Consider the following 25,372-nt stretch of genomic DNA (forward strand, 5'->3'; position numbering starts at 1 on the left):
ACTGAGAAATGCAGAATAGGTGGAAGGCACTGAAAAATAAATTGTGGGTGGTCCACAAACCGCTTGGATCAGGACGATATGATGGAAGCTGACATTGTCCTGTACTGTCACATATCAGTGCTACTCTGCATCAACCATGTGGTCGGCTGATATCACAGTGTTGAAAGATAGATAGATAAATAGATAGATAGATAGATAGATAGATAGATAGATAGATAGATAGATAGATAGATACTTTATTTATCACCTAGGGGAAATTTATGTGTCCATTAGCTCATTGTTGATAATAATAATAATAATAATAATAATAATAATATAATAACAGTTGATAATAAATAAACAATAATAATTAGATTAGTCCACTTCCTTTGGCTGAGGTGTTGTATAAGCCTGATGGCAGTGGGAACAAAGGATCTCCTGAACCTCTCTGTTCTGCAGCACAGTGAGATGAGACATTTGCTGCTGCTATAGCTGCTTCTCTGTCCTGCCACAATGTTGTGGAGAGGGTGGTTGGTATTGTCCAAGATGGCCTCCACCTTACATTGCATGCATCTCTCTACAACAGTCCTGAGTGAGTCCAGACTCCTGCCAAGCACAGACCCAGCCATTTTGACCAGCTTGTCCAGAAGGTGAACAACAACAACAACGACTCACACAGGATTTATTCAGAGATTATTGGTTTCCCATCCTCAGCGTGACATCAGAAGAAAAAGAACCTTTGTCAATGATACATCATTATGATGTGATAATGCAGTTTAATCATGATTTATTCAGAGATTATTGGTTTCCCATCCTCAGCGTGACATCAGAAGAAAAAGAACCTTTGTCAATGATACATCATTATGATGTGATAATGCAGTTTAATCATGGATTGATCTGAAAGGTCTTCACTCCATTATCATACAATGATTAATTAATACTGACAAATATTACTGCAACATAACTGATCTGATGTTTAATGATGAGAGTCTGCTAATTGATTGTCATGGATGGAAATCTGTTGGACTCATATGTCTAAAATACAGGTTTATAAAATGATGTGAGGTATGAGTGTTTTGAAGTAAATGAGCTAAAACACTCTAGTCCAGGGGCCGGTTTCACAAAGACACACTTTGACTGTGATTTGGATGCAACAGTAATTTCAGACTTCAGATAGACTGAGTTTAAATTCATCTGTTGCATTAAGCAGTTTAGTTTTTGACTATATTAAGGTGGACTTTGGTACAATGATTATGGGTAAATTAAGACTTTTTTCAACAAAAATGGCCGACTGACGAACCACATCCAACCACTCAGCTCTGTTTATCCTCAGCAGAAAATGTTTGTCCTTGGAAAAATTCATCACTTACAAGACGTTTTACTTTGGAATTCTACCGAGGAGTGAAACAATAGACAATATTCAAGCGGCGGCATATTCTTGTGACATCACGCTCATAGGTCTGATTGCTACCATCAGTTTGTCCAATCATCACAAAAACTGGTAGATATTTATGTTGAGCTATGTTTTTAAAATTATCTTAAAATTATCTTAAAAGGGGTTATTGTTAATCATTCCATATGGTCTTACAGTAGAGTATTTTTACGGGGCTTTTATTTTGAAACTGGACTTTTTAAAAATATCTTCTTCATGCATTTTGCAGTAAGAAAAATCCTTCAGTGTGGCGTTAACATTGGTAGACTAATGAATGGATACACAGTAACTTATAATGGAAACAATATTATTGGATGGATGTTGGAACAGTGTAAAATTTTCTCTGGAATATTTCAAATAATATGAATATGAATAATATGGAGACCAGTGCTGACTGGTACTGCGTGATAGTAATGATCTTATTTTTTCAATTCATAAGTGCAAAAAGGGTTAGAACCTGCAAATTGCCATGTTCTGTTTTCTACTGATGACTGTTGTACCATCAGTCCTACTGCTCCTAACAGAAAGCATTTGTCCATACACGTGTGGAGTTTGATCTAAATGGCTCATTATTATCAGGTTAGGGTCTTTCATAAAGACTACCAGTGTATAACTGATCACTTCTATAATAACTCCATCACATGGACTAAACTGACTGATTGTAATGAAAAGCCATTTATTATCATCAAACCCATGCATCACTCTAACTATAGGTGTGACAGCAGAGGTGGGAGAGGCGATTTGTTGCATTTGTTGACTCTGTCACATTTATCTGTCTGTGTGTGTCTCTGTATCTCTGAACACACTATTCCTCAACCGTGTCCAACAGTGACAGCCATGGGTAATGACAGTCGAACGCTCACTCGCTCCTCATTTACTCAGAGCTGGCAGTGTAACAGTTCACTCAGAACTCTTAAGTGCTTGTTAATTTAATATGCAAATAAGTCTCTTGTCAATCTGAGTGCATTTTAATGAAAAAGCTCCCACTTCCAGGGGGCGGGGGTTTCTGCAGGTTGACGTTGGCTGTGTGTGAAAGGGAGAAAGAGGAAACAAGGCCGGGGGAAAAGAGCATGGTGGAGGTGTGGCTGAAGAACAACAGAAAGACACTGAGGTACAATGTACTGGGGACAGAGAAGGGAAGCCCAGATGGCACGTATTGAACATGCATGGCGGCTGGTTGCAGCCTGAACATGTGCAACACATGGAGGTGATGCCTCCGTCACCTCCACTTTGGCCTCCTGTGATCTGTCAGCCATGTTCCCAGCAGACAGAGCCTGAAAACAGAATCTGACAGAATCTGGTTATGAAAGGCAGAAACCATCACAAACATGGGTGACACACACACACACACACACAACGTGCACACACACACACACGGTTCCTATACTCATATCCCTCTGTTAATGACAGAACTCAGCTCAACCTTTGCCTACATATGGGTGGCGCAGTGTGCTGAAAGTAAGGTGAGCGTGTTATTGGGAGGGTGGGGGTGGTTTGCAGGCGGTGTTAAGTCAAGCAGGAACCCTCAATGTTGCTAATTTATTTACAGATTTAATTAGATGGATAGAGCCCTCACAGATATAAGAAAGAGAGGAGAGATGTTGCCAGCGTTACAGCACTTTAATTATGGTAGCAGGCTCCTGATCCCTGCGCTCCGCTGTCTGGGGAGCCAGTTAATTAAAATCCTCATTATTTTACTTTTAATTAGTTCCCCCCTCTTTTGTTTCCTTTCACCATATGGCCGTGTTCCGTGGTCAAATTAACGTAATTGAGCTAATTAAGCCGATCACTTTAATTATTCAAAGCGTTCCGATTGGCCAGGAGAACTTTTCTCCATCTCCCCTCCCTGACATTCCTGTATGAGGCTTGGAGTTGTAAAGTCGTTTTCTTTGTCATTATGCTTCTCTACTCCCATGCTGAAGGCAGTGAGTTATGGCTGCAACATGCCTCACTTCCTACATGTTCCAGCAGTGTCTCATATTTCAATCGCATACAATGCAGGGTACGCAGCGCAGCATCAGAGACCTCAGCGAGTTCAAAGAGGACTCAGGAATCATCGCAGCATTTAACACAATATGGTTATGACAAATTAGGTGTATGTTGGTAGTTGTAGTAGCTACTTCTCGACAATCATCTGGTGCTCAGGGATTGGAGGCTACCATAAATAGCTTACAGCCCGAGCAGCTTTCAGGAGGATTGTCAGCACAGTTTAATGCCACAGACATCTTTACACACAGAACCACTGCATTTACATGCTCGCATTTTGAAATTGGTGACAACCAGATGGTGGTTTTACAGCATACATACTTACGTTGAGCTCAGTGCCTAAGGGTGGACAAGACCTGTCTATCAGCATTCATATATAGATGACACATACTGTTCCTCTCTGGCATCCTTCACTCTCAACTCATCTATTCTCTCAGTAATGTTAATATATATTTCATACTATAGAACCTAATGTTGGATTGGATCCGAGTTAAAATACAAGGTACAAGTAATTGCTCCATGACACTTTGATATGAGCATATGAGCAAACAGCTGTTTTTATGTTTGTTATATGATAGTGTGTGGTATGAAGATACTAATGGTTTGAATTGGTTGGTTTTGAGATAACTGTGTCTCGTTTTATGTTGGATGAAATTTTGTTGCTTGCAGATTTAAACTAAAGACCATCTTGCAATGGGATCATAGCAGCTGCGACACCTGTCAACATGCTAACGTTCACATCCACGAGTCCTCAGTAGTCATTATTACATTATTACATGATCACTCAGAACTCATGGGTCGGACCACACTCATCTTCATTTTGATCTCAAGTTCACACCTGTTAAGTTTTGTGACTTTTGTGACACACTGATAAAATTACAAAAACACCTGCCAAAGCCAGGACCAAACTTTGCATGATGACACACACACACACACACACAAACACACACACACACACACACACACACACACACACATAAAACAGTACCAACGTGGTCACAGCTGGTAAAAATTACATTAAAAAATTCAAAAGCAATGAGAATTAATGTCCCAGTTAGTGGATATTCCAAAGACACTGTTAACAATTTCCATTGTGACAATTTTCTACCAAAAAAAAAAATTTTGTAATTCAGTTAAACAGAGCATTTAATGCACACAGAACTTGTTCATGGTTCTGTCTGTCTGTTTATGATTTTTAGATTTTGAAGGTTTCAACTCTCCAGATTGTAAACTACCACCACAAACTGAGAGGGCGTCACATACCGTATTGCGCTTGCCCTCATCAAAGCCCCTCAAAATACTTCCTTATGTGCTCTAATTTACTCATCATGTGCCACCAAAATATAATGATGAAAAATGAAACATTTGCCAGAGGCAGTGACATTTCTCACGACTGCAATGAGGTCAAACGTTTGGTGATTCTGTGGTGTTTGTGGTGAATAGTTTACAGTTCACACATTAAATATGTGAGCTGCAAATGGTTTAGTGAATCCCACAATATATAGAAGAGGAGAATAACCACTCTAGTACAGTGAATAAATAGATGGATGGATGGATGGATGGATACTTTATTTATAGATTAGGATCTCCTGAACCTCTCTGTTCTGCAGCGCAGTGAGATGATGTAGTTGCTTCTCTGTCCTTCCAGAGTGTTGTGGAGAGGATGGTTGGTATTGTTCAAGATGGCCTCCATCTTACATTGCATGCGTCTCTCCACCCTTTAAGATTAGCTGTGTGTGTGTGTGTGTGTGTGTGTGTGTGTGTGTGTGTATGTGTGTATTGTATATTGCAATATTTGGGCTGGAGTGTATTTTGGATATCGCCCAAACCTAGTGACCAGATGTCCCAGTTTGTCCTGGATTGTCCTGGTTTTCACCACAATTCAAATAACAACTGTTTCAGTGCTTACACAGACATTTCTCATTGTCTGTCCCACTCATTTTCACTCATTATTACCTAACCCAATATGAAAACATAAACAATGCACCATGGGTACAAAGTCACTGATTGGTCTTTCTAAGCGTCAATCATTCGGTGCGTTGTTGTCAAGGCTGTTGCTAGTCTATGAGTCCTAGGCTATGATGCTGGTTGCTCTCTCTGTCTGGTTAGCAGTCATGTCAAAGAGACAGTCCGTTTTATTTTAAGCAGGCTAATTTCTTCTCACTCCTTCCTTTGTAAGCTGCAAAAAGGCTGCGTTCATGGCGTCCATGGTGTTGAGAGGTGCACTCAGTAGGTGTACTACCAAAATAACTGTCCCCCCATCCTGATGAAAATGCCTATGGTGCATAAGCGCATACATGTGCATGTGCATGATCCCAGTTTGGGGGTTTTAAAACATGGTCACCCTACATTAACTCTTTACTTACCAGTCTTGCCGCTTCAGCCATCGTTGCATTTACAAGCGTTACTTCAGGATGCCACAGTAGTTCGCTTTTGGAAAGCTATCAGCTAGCTGGTTAGCATGCTAACTTCAGTAGAAGAAGTGATAGAAATACAATCCAAACAAGAGTTAACATTGGCATTGGAAACAGCTCAATGCTAGTAAAGGAATCAAGTTTGAACCTGCAACTTTTCTTCTAGGCTAGCAAGTAAACAGCTGATAACGATAACATTAGCCATGTAGCAATAGCTAAACTTACAAACAGCTCCTTTAAAGATGGAATTAAAATTGAAGTCAAAATAAAGTGACATTTAAGTGATTCAGTTTGGAATTACAAAGCATCCCTTACAGTGGTTATTAACTAAAGTGGGAACTGAGCCTCTGGGTCCTCCTGCTGTTCAGATGAGTTCACATCTGGCAACACAAGCGCACTGAAGATGGTTAAGCTAATGCCAGCACTTTGTTCAGGTCCAACCACTTGGTCTGGCCTCTCCACACACAGAGAGGCCACGTGGTCAGAAAGAGCTTCTGGCCAACAGAGCAGTGGATTAGCATCAGAATGGAATTGGGCTAAAGGAAGGCAGCCATCTTGGATCTATATCACAGGAGTGTCTGGGCAAGAAGGAGGCTTCACCAGTCCTCTTTCCCCTCCATGATGAGCATGTAAAAATATCCTGGCATCATCTTGTGTCTTCACGCAGTGTGAGGTGGAGGAGCTCAGGCAATTACACTCATCTGCATGTGTTAATATGATTAATTAGCAGGAATAAACACTTTCCTATGACACAGGCTACATGGTGAGCCACACACCTGCAGAAGCTCTGATAAAAGACATCACCTCATGGCAAAGAGCCTTTTCATGAGACCTGCTAATTGGCATCTGAAAACGTTCCGGCTAATTAGGAAAAGGCAGATGAGGCTTGATTAGTTTGAATGCAAAGTGTAACTTGTGGTGCGGTGGGACTCAAGAATGTGCCGAGGTTTTATTTCTTCACCATCACGATACAAAGATAATTGTAATTGTGATCATTTGCATACGTTAATGAATTTGCGTGACGCTTCTTGATCAGACGTGGAATAAATAATTGATGCAGTATCAGCACCTACCATGACAAGTGGGACTTTTTGAAATAGCTAAGCGCATTAAGGTGCAAGTTTGATGACTGCCATGCTCCCAAGCAAGGTGTGAAAGTAGAGCAGATGCTATCTTCTGCTTCTTGCACACTACACACTCCACCACTGCTATCACACTAAGATTAACTCCTGAGCGCTGATGGTATGGAGACTTTTTACATAGCTTTGAAAAAGCACACTGAGTTTGAGCAAATTAGATGCAGCTCAAGAAAATAATTTTCAGAATCCATGCAGAGTGGCAGAGAACAAAGAGCTGTGAGGGGAAACAAACCAGGCTGTGTAGGAGCTTTAATTGGAACATGGTAAAGAGTAAATACATCAGATTGTTTCAAGTGCCTTGGATGTAGAGGGGGCCACTCCCCTTTAATTAGCCCGCTTTAAGATTAGGCTTTATTAGAGACAGGCAGGCAGGCAGCCACCGAGCCAGTCAGCCACGGGATATGCCACAAGTTCAGCCCCACAGGAGCTCCAGAGGCAAAGATACAGGGCTCATGTTTAATTGCTTCTGTAAATGGTCAGAGCTCAAGCCTCCTAATTCCATTCCTCAGGGTAATCAGGCATGTTTTCTCCATACAGGGTTAAAGAGAGTGGGAGAGTCAGCCACATCCACCATGCTAGGTACCACGCAATACAATGTCACTCTAATGCCGCTAAGGGGCTTCAAAATGACCTCAGCTCACTTTGCAACGTGTTACAGGAAAATCATTTTAATAGGATTTTTTTGTTAACTCCACACACTGAACAGGCATCTGATAAAGAAATAAAAGTCCACAGAAAAAAAGCAAAAACCTTCACTGGATTGTTTCAGTTGTTCAGGGCGTCTGAAGTATAATCACAGGTAACAGCAAAATATTAGATTTGTGTTTTCCTTGAGTGCTTAAAAAAAGTCTCTGGTGGAAATTCATTCCTATGTCTGGACATTTTCAGATACTCTGGATTTTGTCTGACACCCCACAATTTTACATTCAATCCTCAGTGTGTAAGATCTCAGATTAACATATAGAAGAGAGAGATCAAGAGTTCATTAAAAACACTGACGCTCAGGGGAAATAATGCCACATGGCATAAGCAAAGCTTTCACAGTCATTTTACAGCAGTCCATCAAACATTCATTTAAACATCTTTTGTTCCCTCTTCCAGTTGGTGCTTGGCTTTCATCGCCGTTTTTTTTCCCTTGAGCTTTCAGTTAGTCCTGAAGGAGACTTTTGCCATCGCAGTCCACACACACTGTGAGTCTTTGCCTGATGCACAGACCACTTTAATATCGAACACAACATAAATGTGACTTTTGTATGCGGCATATTGAGTCTCTGACACAGTTTCGGACGGGACGTGTTGGTGAGAAACTGCGTCCTCTCTGTGGGAAGAGAGGCGAGGTGGTGATGAAAATCCACAACAACGGCGATAGCAACAGGAGAAGAGGAGGAGGAGGAGGAGGAGTGCAACGAGGAGAAGTGAAGTTCAGGAGAAAAGGCGAGGGCGACACATGCACTGCTGCCACTCAGCAAACCTGCAGAGCAAAGAGGGAGAAGGCGAGGGTCACTGCCACAACACACACTTAACATCCATCTGCACAGCTGTTTCTGTTTGTTTCCTTCTTATTCAAGTGTTCTCTTCATTTCAAATTAAAGTTCATTTAAAAACCTCATAAAAAAATACAATGAAATCCATGTTTGAATGTAAATATATCTTAAATATATATATTTGAAGATAAATTGACCTAAAACAGAATATAATATGACATTAAATCATTTCTTAGATTATAATAATGTACTAGTCATCAAGAGTAGCAGCTTATCAAAGTAAAATTTAAAGATATTTTCCAGTTCAGGTACCGAATAGAATTCAGTTTTTGAGTCTCTGATTTTATTTAAGAAAAAATTAAGTTAAACTAAATGATACTTAAGTAAAAGTTAGCAAGAATTTAAGGCAGACTCTACATTGAAAAATGAATGTGCTCACTATGCAGCTTGTCAGTTTGTGTTATTATATATTATAATATTGAATTATTATTAATGATGCTTTACTGTTTATGCTGTATTTTAATGTGACATCTTGTCTAGGTGGAGCTACTTTAAACATCCTGTGGAGTTTCATCTGAACCATGTGTTTTATAAACTAATGATGTTGTTTGTATGAAATAGAGAAATTAGTGACTCAGCTCTCAGATAAATGTAGCACGGTAAAAAGTAAAAAGCAGCAAAAAATTTCTACTGTTATTTTTCAGACTTACAATTTTTTTTAGTGCAAGCACTGTTGTTCACTTTATAAAAATGGCACCTCTGATTCTTCTGTTGTCACATTTTTACCCACATTGCTGCACCATTTTTTCTATATTAATAGAATCTCCTGCTGTGGCAGCCATTGTCCCAGAGGAGAATCAACAGATTATGTTATTCACATTAGAGCACAGTGATATTCATGTAAGAACAATTCACACTCTGCTGTAAATACAGATGGCTCTCTGTGGCATCACGTCAGCAACCCTTTTATTTACCTTCTGGTCTGTCAGCACAGAGTTGCTCTGAAGTGGAGGCAGATGGCTGTTGAGCAAGGCAGCGCCGGGTCTGTCGTGCTCACAGAAGATTGTACCATTGATGTAATGGAAGCGATCGCCGGGCATCAGTCTGTTTCTACAGGTGGCGCAGCTGAAGCACTGCAGAGGTGAAAACAGATCAAATTCAGGTCACTACAGCACAATTATACGGGCATAAAATCACTTTACATTAACCTCTTTTTTGCTCAAAAATTCAAGACAAATTGTGCAGAGAAACTGACACTGGTTTAATAAATATTAAGTAAAATATGAAACACTGCAGTCCAATGTTTTGTAAAAACACTTTTAAAGCTCTCTCAAACTAATTTTAAAAATTACATCACAAGACAAAAAAAGATGGAGGGCACAATTCCTTTCTCTCCTGACAATGAGGGGACTGATCCTCCCTTCTCACCAAATCTCTCTCTCAATTTTTCTGTCAAACAAGAAGCATGAGACAAAGACACATTAATGCGAGAGCTTGGGATTTACCTTGAGGTGGTAAACATTACCCTGCGCCCTCATTACCATTTCGTTGGCTGGGATAGACTGGCCGCAGGCGCTGCACGCCCCACTGTGCCCGAACAGTCTGCAAACACAAAAACACAGATTGCTCAGTCTGTACAGCCTCCAAAATATAAAACCAGGAGCTTCCTCTCCTCCTCCCGCTCCTCCACCTCTTCCTTCCTCTCACCTGATGTAGTCGCTCCGACACAGAATCATGCCCCCTTTGCTGTAGCAGGTGGTGCCAATGTCCCCCAGCTGGGCTTGGCAGCAAGAGCACTTAAGGCAGCGAGTGTGCCAGTAGCGCTCCATGGAAAAGAGTAGGAAGCGGTCAGCGATCTTCCCTCCGCATCCTGCGCACGACCTGGGGGCCGGTGGTACGCCTGACGCTTGGCTGTTCACCATGTTGTGATGTGGCTCCTTGGAGGCTCCTGGACATATGAAACAGGTGTGAGGACTGGATCCAGCTTTGTTCACTTTATCACAGGAACACTCATGTGTTGCTTAACTACTCTTAAAAGAATCATTTCTGTGATTCTGCAATATTTGTAAAACAGCACGTCTGATGTGTGTGTAGATGTAACTACAAAGAGGGGTTTATTGTATTTACGGCCACACACACATCAGCTCTTTCCTTCAGAAAGACTGTAACTTACTTTAAGACCTGTAACAGGTTGACCCTAACACTGGCAGGCTGATCAATACAAGAAAGGATCATATTATATATATATATATATATATATATATCAAAAATAATTTGACATAAGAAGAATATAGTGTAGATTTTTCGGGGGTGGGTGGGCATAAACATTATGTCACCAGTGTATTTTGATGTGTGTGTGTGTGTGTGTGTGTGTGCGTGTGTGTGTGTGAAACAGGGAAGGGGGGGTGGGACTTTTGAAAGAGTGCCAGCATTGAGACAAGATGTGATACTCGCATTATAAAAGTATTTTCTTATATTGCATTTACTGTTTCTGTGTTAACACACTATCTCCATTATGTTAGCTTCACTGACACGCTGTTTAGCTCCGGGTTGAGCTAGCTTAAAGGAAAGCTTTATTCAGAAATGGAGGGAAAAAAAGAGGAAAAGGAAGAGACACGTTACCTCGTCGAGCCAAAGGTTTTTCCTCCTGTGCTGAAGTTTGATGAGGCGGAAGGATATTCACAAGAACCTCGCGTCGCTTGGAGTTGTTGTAAAACAGCACTTAGAACTGACTGGTCTCCATGGCACTCCGTTAAAATGGCAAAGCAACACAACGTAAAGCCCGGGACGGCTCGGTGACGGTAACAGTTGAGCAAACTCTCCCCGACATCCAGCTCCGCTCATAAATAACTACACGTCGGCCTGACCGTGAGCTGGAGACATGACGCAGCTTCTCCCCCTCTCCTCTGTGTTACCGCTGTCCGTCTTTCAACATACCTTCATTTGCTTCTATCGCTTTTGACAGCGACACTATTCATCAAATTGCGCAAGGGGTTATTTAAATTGCCGAGAGGGGACTCAGCCCACATGAAGCGTGCGGCAGCCAATGGGAGTACAAGGGGCGTGGCCACAGTCAAAATGATTTATGAGTTTATAGTGGCTTATTAATATGCACATCCACTTCCCTTAAGCTCTCCGTAGGGTGTTACCCAGTGTGCGCGCGGTATTAACATGGGAAACAGCATTTAAGCCACGGTGTTTGTTTTATAGTTTTCATGGATGGAAATCTTTGATACTGTAAATATATGTACTTGGAGAAAATGGGTTTCAAAAACATTTTGATAAATGTCCAACATCACTTTGTTAATCAGATATGAACATTTAAAATGAAATTAATTAACAATTTACTCAGATATCTTGCTCAAAATTCTCATGTGTTTAAATGATTATAAGATTCAGAGATTCAATGGATTTATTTTCAAAGTGCTATACATTTATCAAACAGAAAGTAAAAGCATTATAGTCAATCATGGACAAATTAAAGAGTGGGAACTGTGGTGCCGAAGTCCAAAGCTCCAAAAAGGATTTAAACTGTCAAATATGGGACTCTCTTTTTTTTCTTTTTACATTTATCAAAATCTGTGTTCCTTTTCTTATCAGTATACTCGACGTATGATTTAAATGTATAACCAGTCACTATTAAAAAAGCAAATTTCCAAAAAGTTAATACAAAGATGCTTTGATATGTTAAAAGGTTGTGAAAAGGTTCTTCACATGTTGACAAAAAATATTTTACACAGAAACAGTGATTTAAAGGTAAACATCAAAGTCAGAAATTTATTGATATCCAACACCTCATACATTCTTTATTTAGGGCGTATGGGCTTAAGGAAATGGTGTATGTTCGAACATGTGAATGTGTTTCTGCAAGTCAATATCTCATCCTTCCATCCATTTTTTTGTTTTGTTTTGTTTGTTTTTGACACTCATTGAAATATCAGATATTATCTGGCCAAATAAAGCAATAAAGCCAAACAATCATACTTGTACATTGATAAAGATGGAGTGCAGAATATGATAAGCACACTTTCGATTTTTTTTTTTTTAAATCTGAAAGGAATGTCAAAGTAGCACTACTGAAGGTTCAGGATTTATTCAGTCACTTCATCAACAGACCGGTCTCTGTAGGTTGTAGGTCTCATTACATTAAGCTGCCACACTGCTGCACGTCCAGCTAAGTTCCAGTAGAGGACAGCATCCTATAATATTAAGAGCAGATATGGTTTCCACTGTACACTCTGGTACATGAGGTTAGAGAAGACAGAATTAGTGAAAAACAAAACAGCAGGAGCCGCGCTTGAAATTCTTGTCCTCAAATGTCAGTGGTCGGGTTTATTTTTCATTTTTTACATAGATTAATAGGCCTATATTAGGTTTTACAACTGAGTTGCACCTTCAAATTAACCTCTTAAATTTTGTGTTGCAGAAATATGTTAAAAATGTAATATTTTTTAAAGTTTTTGTCTGTTTTATTTCTTCTTTTGTTGTTTTCTGAAGCACTCGCATGTTTATGACATTAACTCTACCACAATTATTATTACATTGACTCTAAGAAATAATATGAATTGGTATAAATTACTGTATCATTTCCACTGAAGGTTGTGGAGTTGTGGTTTCAAACTGTGACTACTAAAGAACAATCGTGATTATTTCATAACCTTTTTTATTTTGAAAGTTTTTGACAGAAACTCAGTTAGCAGCTGTCATGTCTACATTAACACAGGTGTGAACTGAAAGGTTAGACGAGTCTAGAGACAGAAAACTTAAAGCATCATAAACATCCTCATTGTGTCAAGATAAAACAAATACGTGACTATAGCATCATTTAATTTTTAAAATTAAAATTTCAATGTGATGTGTGTACAAAACAACAATACACATGAATTTCCCCTAGGGGACAAATAAAGTATCTATCTATCTATCTATCTATCTATCTATCTATCTATCTATCTATCTATCTATCTATCTATCTATCTATCTATCTATCTATCTATCTATCTATCTATCTCCATGAAAACTGATGTAGTCTGTAATTTCTGATCTTTTGCCGGGTCATTGTCCCACAGATTTGATCCAGAGACACTGAGACACTGCCCCTGTGTAGTTCTTGATACCACCACAGGGAGTCTCCAAAGTTCATCCATTTCAAGTCTTACACATGCGACCTTTAAATTGATTGCATAACAGATTAAATAGTAGTTGCAGTTCTGATTAGCAGCAGTGCTGGCAGTGCCAAATGTGCAGTAGTGGTAGTATCTGAAATATCAACAGAGAAACATACAATGTGTAAAATATAGATAGATACGCACCTGAAAAGTCATTATTTCAGAATTATGAAAATTCATTTATAACAGTTTTGTTTGAATAAGGTTAATCAAAAGCAAAAGCACATATTCATTTAAGTTGCATTTCCACCGTAGGAATTTTCCCCAGGAACCTTTTGAGGAACTATGCTCGTTTTAACCACAGGAACCAGGGTCTTAATTTAGTTTCGGGATAAATGATCGACACCCAAAAAGGTACCTGGTTGGGGGGGTAGTACTTTCCAAGGGTTCAGGACATTTGGGGGGTGTGGTCTGCAGTGCTGAACATTTCTGACTGATCGAGTGCTCACTGCATCTTATTTCACCCGCAGTGTATAGAAGTCTGAATGCAATTTGTCCCATATTTTCATTCACAACCCCCCCCCCCCACACACACACACACACACGTGCTGTGAATCATGTAATGTCAAGTAATAATTTTGTATGATACCAATGTCAGTCTGTCCATCTGATACTTTCCTCCTGACTAAAATATCATAACTATGAAAATTTTTCTGACTTCAAAAATTAAATTTGACCAAATACCTGCAAAACTATTGACGTTCCCATCAGCCTCAGCTGTAATTTTAGTTGTAGTCTTTTGAATGAGTGTTGATGTCATGGTGATTAATCAACTATGAACCCTTAATTTAAACAGGATCCTTTGTGTAAATACTGACTTTAGTTCCATAAACCGTGTCAGCTGTGAGTCATGTTCATCACGTTCATTTTCAGAACAACAAGCCAATGAAGACGTGTTATTGTCCCACATTGTGTTGAAGAGGAACAACTTTGATACATCCTTTTTCAGAGCACAGAGGGGGGGGCTGGGGGGGGGGTGGAGTTTCCTCCGCTGTGGTCAGTGTGGAAACCCGGGCAAACTTACACTACTCTGTGAGGCCCTGTTGATTTCTGACATATTTCCTGATCCTCCGTAATGCCCATGGACTGTATATAAAAAGGTCAAGCCCATGCTGAAAGTTACAGCTCTCTGTGAGGCTGGACGACACCTGTAACTTCGAGTCTGGTTTCCCAGCCAAAGCAAACTACCGTGCAGCATCACAGCACCACAAGCTGCCAAGACAGTCACTTAGGAAGCCCCGTCATTATAATGTGGAGCAATCCTTTAACCTGAGGCTCTATTTTCTCTGCCTTCTGAGTCCTCAGGTACTGGGTTGTCATGGAGTTTTGGAGTAGTGTGTTGCAGAAAGGGGGGGGGGGGGGGGGGGGGTGTCAGTGAATTTCAGATGGATTCTTACAGTAATGGTATTAGAAGGTGATTGAAATGATTGACGATGAATAATCCCAAAAACCACAAATCAGAGCTAGAGACTAAATCTCATGGATTAACTAAAACTAAAACCAGGCTATTCTCATCAAGTCACTGAGAGTGACAGTAGAGAAGTAACTGCTCTCCCTACTGTATGCAGTTTTTATATGGCCACACCAACCAATCAGATATAAATACATTTTGAGTATTTTAATGTGGCATGTTTATGATAAGTCAAATTGACAAGGACAAAATAAAATACTTTTCAGTTATTTTTTTAATTTTGGGATGAAGTGGAACGATTTGGAGGGGCAGAGCATTTGGTGGGACCATGGGGCAATTCCTGCCTCATGTTTTAATATTTGAGTATCGAATACAGACTTTAAATATTTTTACACCACTTAAAGTTGTGGCCAAATGACATCGGACCTTTCACTGCTCTGTCCATCCACCCAACACCACGGTCCAGAGGATTACGACATTACCATGACATTACCTACACATAGTCATGGTGCCCTGATGAGCCACTTCTACTGGCACCATAAGGTCCAAATTTGAAACACCTGAGCACCGAACACCTTTACACTCCGCAAAGAATGAATCTTTTCAATTTTTAACAGTTCAACAGTGTTCCTCCAGCACCCCCCTCTGATACATAATGTAGTACCCACCAAGCAGTTAATACACTGCTTCAATTATGATCCCAAACACTAAATATCTATGTCCAATTAAAAGTGGAGACTGAAGAATTAGTAGAGCAGCAGCACACACCACTGACTGGGGTCTGATGGGGCAGACAGGAGGTCAGAGTGTTCCTTCCTCCTCTCAGAGGGAGGCAGAGGCCAGGGTGAGGAATTTAGGAGTCCACCGTAATGTTTGTGCTACAGAGGCAGCCGGATCATTGTGTAAGGCTGCGAGGCAACGTGGACCCAGAGCTCTGAAAATGTGGAGTGAGGAGCTCAGTGGTAAGAGAGTCACTGATGATCCACTGTTAGAACAAAAAGTCGTGAGGCGATGACAGTGGTATAGGAAGCATGTATCATGGCTGACAGAACCACAGTTTCAATGTGGAATAAAATACTTTATTTTCTTTTAGACATTCAGCATTCAGCAACCAACCTTTGTTGTTTTGTTAGTAGATTCCCAGTGTAACTCAACAGGTAGAAAACTACCATCAACTACCATCATCCAGTCATGTCCAGGGGTCCTGTGAGGAGGCCTAGAGACAGGAAGGAAACTTGATAAATACCTTGAAAAAGTGCCGTTGCAAAATTGTATACTGTAATGTGATGAATTCACTGCGATGAATCCCATAACAAGCGAGTGCATCGTGTGTGAGTGAGTGAATGAGTGAGTGAGAGAAAGTCACTTACTTCAGCCTCATTAGCTGCTGTGTCAGTCTGTCCACGACTTTGGTCCAAACTGAAGTATCTCCACAAGTACTGGATGGATTACAATGTAATTCTGTGCAGACATTCATGTTCCCCAGAGGATGAAGGCAAATGACTTTTCCATAGTACAGCCATGAAGTTGACATTTTTGGTTAAATGTTTCCACAACCATTGGATGTATTGCCATGAAATTTCATTCAGACATTGAATTCTCCCTGTAATAACTTTTGTGATCCTCTGACCTTTACTCCAGCAAGACCATCGGGCCAAAATTTCAATTTGTCCAATACTTTGCTTTATTAACTAATATTAGCAGAACTACGGCCAGGAACACAGTGGATTTGTGGCAGCTACAGAACGTCTTGGTTTTCATTACGGCGCACATGTTAATGGGATACAGTGGCACACTGCCTGCGTGACACGTGCATCTCATGCCTCACAGCTGCAGCACATGGTCTAGAGATTCTGTGTCTCACCTATTTTTCACATATGACAAGTCTCACAGCAAAAACAGACACAGAAAAGACCTGATGATGTCATAGTGACATCATGCCAGCAACATGAACTTTCACTATAGATTCTATGTCTAGACTGAATTTGAATATGATCAATGAAATGATCATGAAAAAACATTTTTTTTTAACCATTGTAGCAGCTGCACTGTAGTAGGAACATAATGGAGATAGAGAATCAAAAAATTCTCAAACCTCATTTCATTCAAACATTAGCCAAAAAATAAGACGGATCACAGGTTGATATGTTTTTATTAGATGTACAGGAGTTTACAGTATATGTCTCATAGCATCATTTGCGCCCTTGAAATAAAGCGTTGTATGTACAATCTGAAGGACTCACCTGAACAACATGCTGGGAGGGGCACTAGGACCCCCCCCCCCCCCCCAACCCACCAATCAACTAAAATAAAATCACACCCCGAAAAATGAGGTGATCCTAGAATTTACCACTCCACCATTGACAGTGAAGTCTATATCTATATACACTGAATGTTTTTAACTATATGCTGTGGTAGGATAATGAGCGAAACACACACACACACACACACACACACACACACACAGTCCCTATATTCTCTGATGAATGTCTCATGTCATCTCGTTCTTCCACCCTGATTCAAAATAATGACGATTACACAAAGTGACAAATAAATAAAAGTTAGAAGTCTCCGCCAGCAGTCTGACACAGTAAAATGCTGTATGTCGTCCTCAGTGCTGCCCTGGTACTAGAGAGGTAACACCCCTCTAGTGTGGGCAAACTGACATTATCATGGCAGGATGCTTAAAGTGCTAGAAATTGTGTTGCCTGGTTGTGGGGAAGGGAGTTTGGTGGCAGGAACTCAGAGGTCCCCACCCATCTGACTGACAGGGAAGCATGGGATAGGCTGCGGATAGGTGCAGAGTCTGCGGCCAGTGTGTCGGGCAGGGGCAGGGCATAATGAGTCGCCTCAGTGCCTGAAGGTGTGGATGTCGTTGTGGAGGCTGACTGAAGGGCTGGAGGCCTCGCTGTGCGTGCGACAGCTCGAGCTGCAGCTGCAGCGCTGTATCCACATGACGTTCCTGTAGAAACTCTCCCCATCAGGACAGTGGAAATGAAGGCGCACGGTACGGGAGAGGGAGGGTGTACAACAGCGGTCATCAGTGCAAGTCCCACAGGTGCGAGGGCGGTACCGCGGTGCTGTTGAGCATCCGGCGAAGGTGATACTAACTGGTTGCTGTGGTCGGACGGTTCGCTGACACTTCTTCCCTTTCTGGACGACAAACAGATTTTCGTCAGTGTTTACTAATTTATTTATTCTTTATACATGAGTGAAAATCATATTAACTTCAACATAGGACTTTAACTGACAAACACATCATCTCAAAGCCAGTTCACTACCAGTACTGGACTGCTTTGTAATATAATACCCTTTAAATCCTACTGCTCTGTTTATCTCCAATATTCTTTCATTTCCTAATGGGCCTGATTCTTAGCATACCTTGCTAGCTACAGGAAGCCGCAGCTCACATTGTTGGACCTGGCACAGTCTGGTTTCTCGGACCAGCCGACAGTCTTGGTTGTCATTGGTCACGCGACTTGAAATGCCCATCCCACATGTGGTGGAGCACTCAGTCCATGCAGTGGTTTGTGGGAAACAGCTGGATTTGAGCAATAACTCAGACATGGGGAAGGACACCATCTCTGTGACAGAGACAAAGAAAGACAATCAAACATTGATATTTGTAAAGATTCATTAATTCTATCCATACATTCATGGCCTCGAAAAAGCTGAGATTAGAGATGTCAGTCAGTTGTTTTGGTGATATGTTTACAAGTCCACAACACATTTTCATGCAATTAGCTGTGGACATTTAAGGTCCCCAGGATGAATCATAAAGATTCTGCTGTTAATGCCAGATTAAAATGAATCGCAAACTCTGATGTGAAGGTAGCAGTTTTATGCACTGAGCACATTCATGATCCCCTGAGGAGAAGCCGTTTCAATTTTATCCAAGACGAGCTGAACTGAGGGAAACTGAACTTGGTTGTAGATGCTTGGAGACGTTTCACCTCTCAGAGAGAGTCTTTGTCTCCACCATCTACTTGAACTCATTTATTCGGGATATGCTCCTTCTCAGCCAGTGCATGAGCTCATAACCTCCATGAGCAAGGTTCTGAGGATGAACTGCCCAATCCAGGTGTACTAAGCTTGAAGAGACTTACCCTAGAAGACTCAAAGGTCTTTTTACTGCCAAAAGGGGCTTCTACAAAATACCGAATTAAGGAGGAATTTAAAGTTCCATGTTTTCCTCTTCTTCTGTGTTTTATTTGAAGTGTTGATCTATAAGAAGATATATTTGTGGTTCTAAGAACCACAAAACCTCAGTGTAGTTTTCCTCTCTCAGGCCTCTCTCTGGAGCTCTAGTAACAACAGGTCAGTGAACCAATCAGAAGAGAGGAGGCTCTGAGCCTCTCTTCTGATTGGCTTACTGTTTTCTGAGTGATCCAATAAAAATATAGCAGATATCAGGTAAACACTCAGAGAAACCAAATCCTGCAAGTTGAATGGTGGGTCCAGGTGGGCGAGGCTTAGTGACTGCTTTGTTGTGACATCACAAAGTTGGACTGAATGGAGCTTTAAATTCCAGATTTTTTATACATTTGCAAAATTGCAATTTCATCCATTTACAATTTAGTCTACAACATAATAAACTGTATAACAAAAACTGTATATCTAACTGGCAAGAAAACACTGCCCCTCACCTTTTCTCTCTCAGGGTTAAATCTTTAAATTTTATTTAAAACAAGAAACATATTTAGGCTAAATATATATTTTTGATATTTTTTTTAAATAACTTTTTTTAAAAAGAAAGCTAAGAAGTAGAAACTACCTCAGAAATTGAATATGATCTCTGTTTCCGATGAAACTTCACTTCATGACATTAGAGCACCAGTGTGGAACAAATATTACAGAATTCCCCTTCAATGCAAGTTATTGATATTTGAGAAATTTTTGAATTTCAGAAATTAAAAACCTTTCTGAAACCACAACAAAGTGTATTCTGCTGGGATATGCTGCAATGTTTACCTCTGAACGTGGCCCCTCTGGTCAGAGCTGGGGGCTGAGGCGGGGCCGGCACCAGGGCACTGATGTGGTTGAGAAGGGGCTGGCCGTCTGGTAGGGAGGTGTGTGTCAGCTCCTCTGGCTCCTCACTGATGTGGTTGTCATCGTCACACAACCACTCCTCGCAGCAGCCGCCCTCAGGCCGCGCCAGCCGGGGCCACGAGCAGCGCCAGTCGGGTAGAGGCACTTTGTGGGGACAGAGGGGCATGCAGCCCACCACCCCGTCCATACAGGTGCACTGGTGCTCGCAGTTGGGCTGAAAGTCCTCGCCGTGCTGGTACATCCGCCCACTTAACTCGCAGGGCAAACCCTGGGCCTCAGCTGTCAACACGTACACACAAAACAGGAAACAGAGCTGAGGACGCTTTAGAAAACACATCTAACACCTCACAGCCTGTAGGGTCAAACTGGGGAAGGAATACATTTTCTAAAGGGAATAGTTCATGATTTCATGCTTTTTAAATTAAAGGGATGTGCTACTGAGGAATAAAGAAGGGATGGTCCAAACTTGTGCAACAGAGGCAGAAACATGCTGTCAAGTCTTTCAGTCCCTATTATATGTCAACCTACAAAAGCCCTGTATCCTACAGTTCCCATAATGCACCCTTTATTTGATCCTCCCTGTCCACATCTTTAAAACTCCAGTTTATGACGAATATTTGTATTCTGCAAAATAACCCTGATGACATCACTAGGTTATTTTCTCCTTCAGACTTTATACAAATTTCCCCACAGGCTGAGCAGCAGGAAGAAAATCAGTACTCCTTTAATATATAAATCTTTGTTTACACTGGTCATTTGTCTTGTGATTTATTTGGACTGGTAGCCATATTTTTCCTCCTTATAAGAAGTGGTCACGAACAGTTTGCCTTCTGTTATGAACTGTTCAATGAGGGATTTTTTTTTCTTGATTTTCAGATTTATTGAGGGATTTTGATTTTAATATCTAATAATTGATGTTATAATAACTACCTTTCTATTATATTATATTATACTGTCTGTTGTATATACATGTACATGTAAATATGTGAATATATTATATTTTGCTATTTCATTATTATTATAATACTTATCACTTTTATTCAATTTTTATTTTTCATACAAGCAGGTTTTACTTTCAGAAGATGCACAGTTTCCTTACTACTGATATGTTTTGTGGTTTAAACCCAGAGCTGTTTTGTTCTTTCATCTTAGTTGAGTTGAATCGTGTGTTCCTGCTCAGTGTCACCCTCACCTCGACACAGTCCTCTCTTGGGATCTCCTCCAGCCCCAAGATGGCAGCGTAGCCCCTTGATGTGATCACAGGGCTCGGTGGCGCTGCAGTCGTCGTTGAACTGCCTCGCACACACTTTACAGCAGCCGCAGGGGTCGGTCACCCAGCTGACGCCCAGCGGGCAGAGCAGAGGTGAGGGGGCACAGGAGCACTCAGATGGACACTCACCCTCTGCAGTCTGGGTCAGGGTCAGAGGTCAGGTCAGGATGGAGGACAGCTCATCCAACATTAGCCATAAAGATTGAAAACAGTGAACCTTCACAAACACACATGAACACAGAGAAGCTTTAAAAGCAGCCGGTCAGAGACTCACCATAACTGCAGCACCGCAGAGCACAAACAGGGTGGTGATGAGCTGTTGTAAAGTGACAGGGTTAAACATCCTGATGCAGCAGATCAACAAAAACAGGAATAAAGAAGACGGCGCTCAGATGAACTGTCCAGAGTCCTGAGAATAAAAGAAGCATCAATCATCAGCTGCAGGATGAAAGCGTATCCACAGTCCAGAGAGGTCTGAGAGGTCGCTGGCTCATCTACAGTATCCTGGTGTCAGCTCAGCTCTGCCTCACAGAGAGGTCTCCCTGTGCAGGCCCTGTACTTATATACACAAATGCCCCCGCCCCCGCAGTGACATCACTGACTCTCCTCTCCAGACATCTGGAGGGGGTCCAGAGGGATGAAGTGGCAGATACACTGGTGTGAAATACTAACAGACAAACATTGACCAATCACTGTGTCATGTGACCTCGATGAGAAACGTCAAGGTGTCAAAATATATGCAGGAAGCAAATCTTTAACAATTAATAGTGACTAGTGTATCCTGGCAACCAAACAGTGATTAAAATATGTTGTAGTTCAGGCCACACATACCCAGAGGTATTACACAGAAGAAAAGAGAAAGCACAGGCAGGACAGGTGTCATGGAAAACCTGAGTAGGGAATCCCACTCCATCTTAGTTGAGTGGTGATGTGGAGAAAATCCCTGTGAACAGCTCGTCCAACCCACCAGGCTCAGTCCTTTCCACCGCACAGAACTGTGGGACTGTGCTCAGGACATCCTGTGTTCCTTCCATCTCTTTCCTAATGGGCTGCAGTCCAGGAAACACAGACCTATCTTCAGGTTCCCATGATTGGTAGGAAAACCTCTGTATTCCCATTGTCATCTCAGGGGCACATAAAAAGTGTTTTGCTGGAGAGCAGGAAAGTCCTCGCATTAAGCTTTGGCTCGCGCTGCCATGAAACGTAGGAAATGTACATCTACGGTGTTGTTTTTTAAAAGATGAAGACGCAGTAGTATTTGAGTATCAGCCTATATCACGCCGTGTTAAGATAATGTGTAAATATGCAGTGTGTATATGTATGTTTTTGGTGTGTATGTGAAGTTTTCAATGTGTATGTACACACTTTCATTGTGTATGTGGTAAATGTGATGCATGTGCACATTTCCATTGTGTTTCACCCTAATCGGCCTCCCATACAAGCACAAGCTGTCCCACCTGTTCTGTTCCTGCTACAACCCAAAAATATCAAGTTAGCCAATACATTTAAAATGTATAAAATTGTATAAAAATTTATGATATTAATTTGAAATTCATGTTCCTCATACCACTCTTTCTTTTGGAAGCAAGCACTGTGAAGAGTGATGAGCCTCGATTTCAGGATGCATCTTCAAAGCTAGTTCACTATATTTAACCCAGTGTTAGGTCAACCTACCCGACTGAAGTAACGCAGCATTTTTTAGTGTGAATCAGCCGTCTTCTTTGTCTCTGTTTTTGGATTGATACATTTCTTGGCAAATTACCGCCACCTACTGTTGATGAGCAGATTAGCACGAAGCCGTCAGCAGGGCAGGACGTAGCGCTTCATGTATGTTCTTGTGTAACATGTTGCCTCTGGCATGTTACATTAAACACCTAATTTGAGCTTTAACATCTTGTAATATGGAATTAAATTTTGTCAGTACTTTTATCTTTATTTGTTTGTGCATATTTGTGTTATTTTTTATATTTCTATGATGCTATTTTACTATTTCACTGCTGTAGAGAGATTTAAATGGGTAAACTTTCATGCATCCATACAACACAATGGAGCTTGTAAAAACATGGCTCCATAGCACCACTAGTGGTCAAAAAGCCCACCCTGAAAACTTCATCTAAGTTGAACATGTTGCTGAAACCAAACTAGTGAACGTTGGTCTCACTTCCTGAGAGCAGGTGTTGTTGCTCCAGACTGAAGCAGTGATGTTACTGTGTGCACACAGAGCACAACCTCACACCACACACAGTGCACTGACTTACGCAAGCAGCCACCCAGACACCCAGCCGGCCTAGCTGTAAAACCACTGGGAAGCCAGGGTGGGGGGTCACTGGGGTAAGATGGGGCATGGGGCGGAGGTGGGGTGAGAGCACCTTGTTGGGCAGCAGCAGGGAGGAGGGCAGGAGTCTGGATTCTTAGCATTCCTGGCTCACAAAGGCAGGATGTGTGTACTGGCCACACTGCGTAAGACACTGATGGAAGAGTGGGGGGAGGGGTTGGGGGGGGGGTTGCCAGTTGGCAGCCTCTTGCCTGGCTATGTGCCAACCATTGTTTGTCAGCCAGGCAAACATTTCCAAATACATGGAGGTCAAGAGTTGTCCGCAATTCATGTGTTTATAAAAGTCTTTAAAACTTCTAACGGGGAAACTTTTCTCTATGAAAACGCTCCTTACAAACCAGCAACCATCTCCACTCTTCAGTGAACAGCTCATCAAACTGTCATAGCAACCCACAGGACAAACAGGAAGTGTGTGCAGGTGTCCTGCTGTTGTGTGGGAAACTCCTTTGTCCCTGAGGGGACAGTGATGAGCAGCCTGTTCTGGCTCCGTTCCTGTTCCCCCTGTATACGGCCGACTTTAAATACAACTCTGAGTCCTGCCACATCCAGAAATACTCGGATGACACAGCTATTGTGGCGCGTATCAGGAACAGGCAGGAAGAGGAGTACAGGGATCTGACGATGGCCTTCAGTGAATGGAGCAACAAGAACTGCCTCCTTCTGGACACCTCCAAGACCAAGGAGATGGTCATGGACTTTCACAGGTCTAGGCCCTTCAGCCAGTCAACATTCAAGGGAAGGACAGTGAGGTGGTGCACACTTATAAATACCTAGGTGTGCACCTGGACAGTAAACTGGACCAGCCCCTGAACACAGATGCCATCTACCTGAAGGGGCAGAGCCGGTTCTTAATCCTCAGGAAGCTCAGGTCCTTTGACGTCTGCAGTGAAATGCTGCACATGTTTTATCAGTCAGTGGTGGCCAGTGTACTCTTTAATGCTGCAGTCTGCTGGGGCAGCAGCATGTCTGACACATCTCACTGCGCTGCAGAACAGAGAGGTTCAGGAGATCCTTTGTTCCCACTGCCATCAGGCTATACAACACATCAGCCAAAGGAAGTGGACTAATCTTATTATTATTGTTCATTTGTTATTAACTGTTTTTATTATTATTATTATTATTATCAACAATAAGCTGATGGACACATGAATTTTCCCTATGGGATAAATAAAGTATCTATCTATCTATCTATCTATCTATCTATCTATCTATCTATCTATCTATCTATCTATCTAATAATAATAATAATGATAATAAAAATCACAAAGGAATCTAATCTTGCAAATAATGATTCTGCAGGATCCCCAGTCTTTACTAAATCTCACAGTCACAGACTAAAAACTCTGTGACTTATGACACAGTGTCTTTAGAAATGAGGGTGTCAGACTTCTCAAAGTGGTTGGCATTAAATGAAAAAGTAAAGCAATGCAAAACTTTGCACCTCTGACACTTTTTCGTAGCAGGTAACTATTTTATAATGTCTAATGGACAGATTGCTGTTACATCTGCTGAGAACATAACAGAGCAGGCTCAACGTGATGAGCCAGTACAGTTTATAAATAATCAGTCTGTTGTCTGCACCGTCCAGCATGTCGTTCTGCTGGGTGTAAAGAACACTGCAGCCTCAACAGGCTTCAACATCATCGATCTTCCTCTTCTGGCCTCAACACATGTAGCACATATATAAGCAATTACTGTCAGCTGTGTG

At 41.4% G+C, this 25,372-nt stretch overlaps 2 protein-coding genes across 2 annotated transcripts; both read right to left on the minus strand.

The window, feature by feature from the left end:
* Window positions 1-7,182: 7,182 nt before the first annotated feature.
* Window positions 7,183-11,414, minus strand: lmo4lb (LIM domain only 4-like b). The gene is made up of 5 exons (XM_023397562.2): window positions 11,057-11,414; window positions 10,142-10,382; window positions 9,940-10,036; window positions 9,409-9,567; window positions 7,183-8,421 (listed from the first exon to the last, which is right to left on the minus strand). The coding sequence occupies exons 2-5, from the start codon at window positions 10,354-10,356 to the stop codon at window positions 8,413-8,415; spliced, it is 480 nt and encodes a 159-aa protein (XP_023253330.1). The 5' UTR covers window positions 10,357-10,382; window positions 11,057-11,414; the 3' UTR covers window positions 7,183-8,412.
* Window positions 11,415-17,143: 5,729 nt separating this feature from the next.
* ccn1l2 (cellular communication network factor 1, like 2) lies at window positions 17,144-21,869 on the minus strand. Its single transcript, XM_023397603.2, has 5 exons — window positions 21,604-21,869; window positions 21,252-21,468; window positions 19,982-20,338; window positions 18,392-18,594; window positions 17,144-18,163 (listed from the first exon to the last, which is right to left on the minus strand). Exons 1-5 carry the CDS (start codon window positions 21,670-21,672, stop codon window positions 17,861-17,863), a joined length of 1,149 nt encoding a protein of 382 aa, XP_023253371.1. The 5' UTR covers window positions 21,673-21,869; the 3' UTR covers window positions 17,144-17,860.
* Between the last annotated feature and the right edge of the window lie 3,503 nt (window positions 21,870-25,372).

The sequence above is a fragment of the Seriola lalandi genome, unplaced genomic scaffold (genome assembly GCF_002814215.2).
Source record: "Seriola lalandi dorsalis isolate HSWRI2012SDOR001 ecotype SW California unplaced genomic scaffold, Sedor1 jcf7180002054883, whole genome shotgun sequence".
In the NCBI taxonomy this organism is placed as follows: Eukaryota; Metazoa; Chordata; class Actinopteri; order Carangiformes; family Carangidae; genus Seriola; species Seriola lalandi.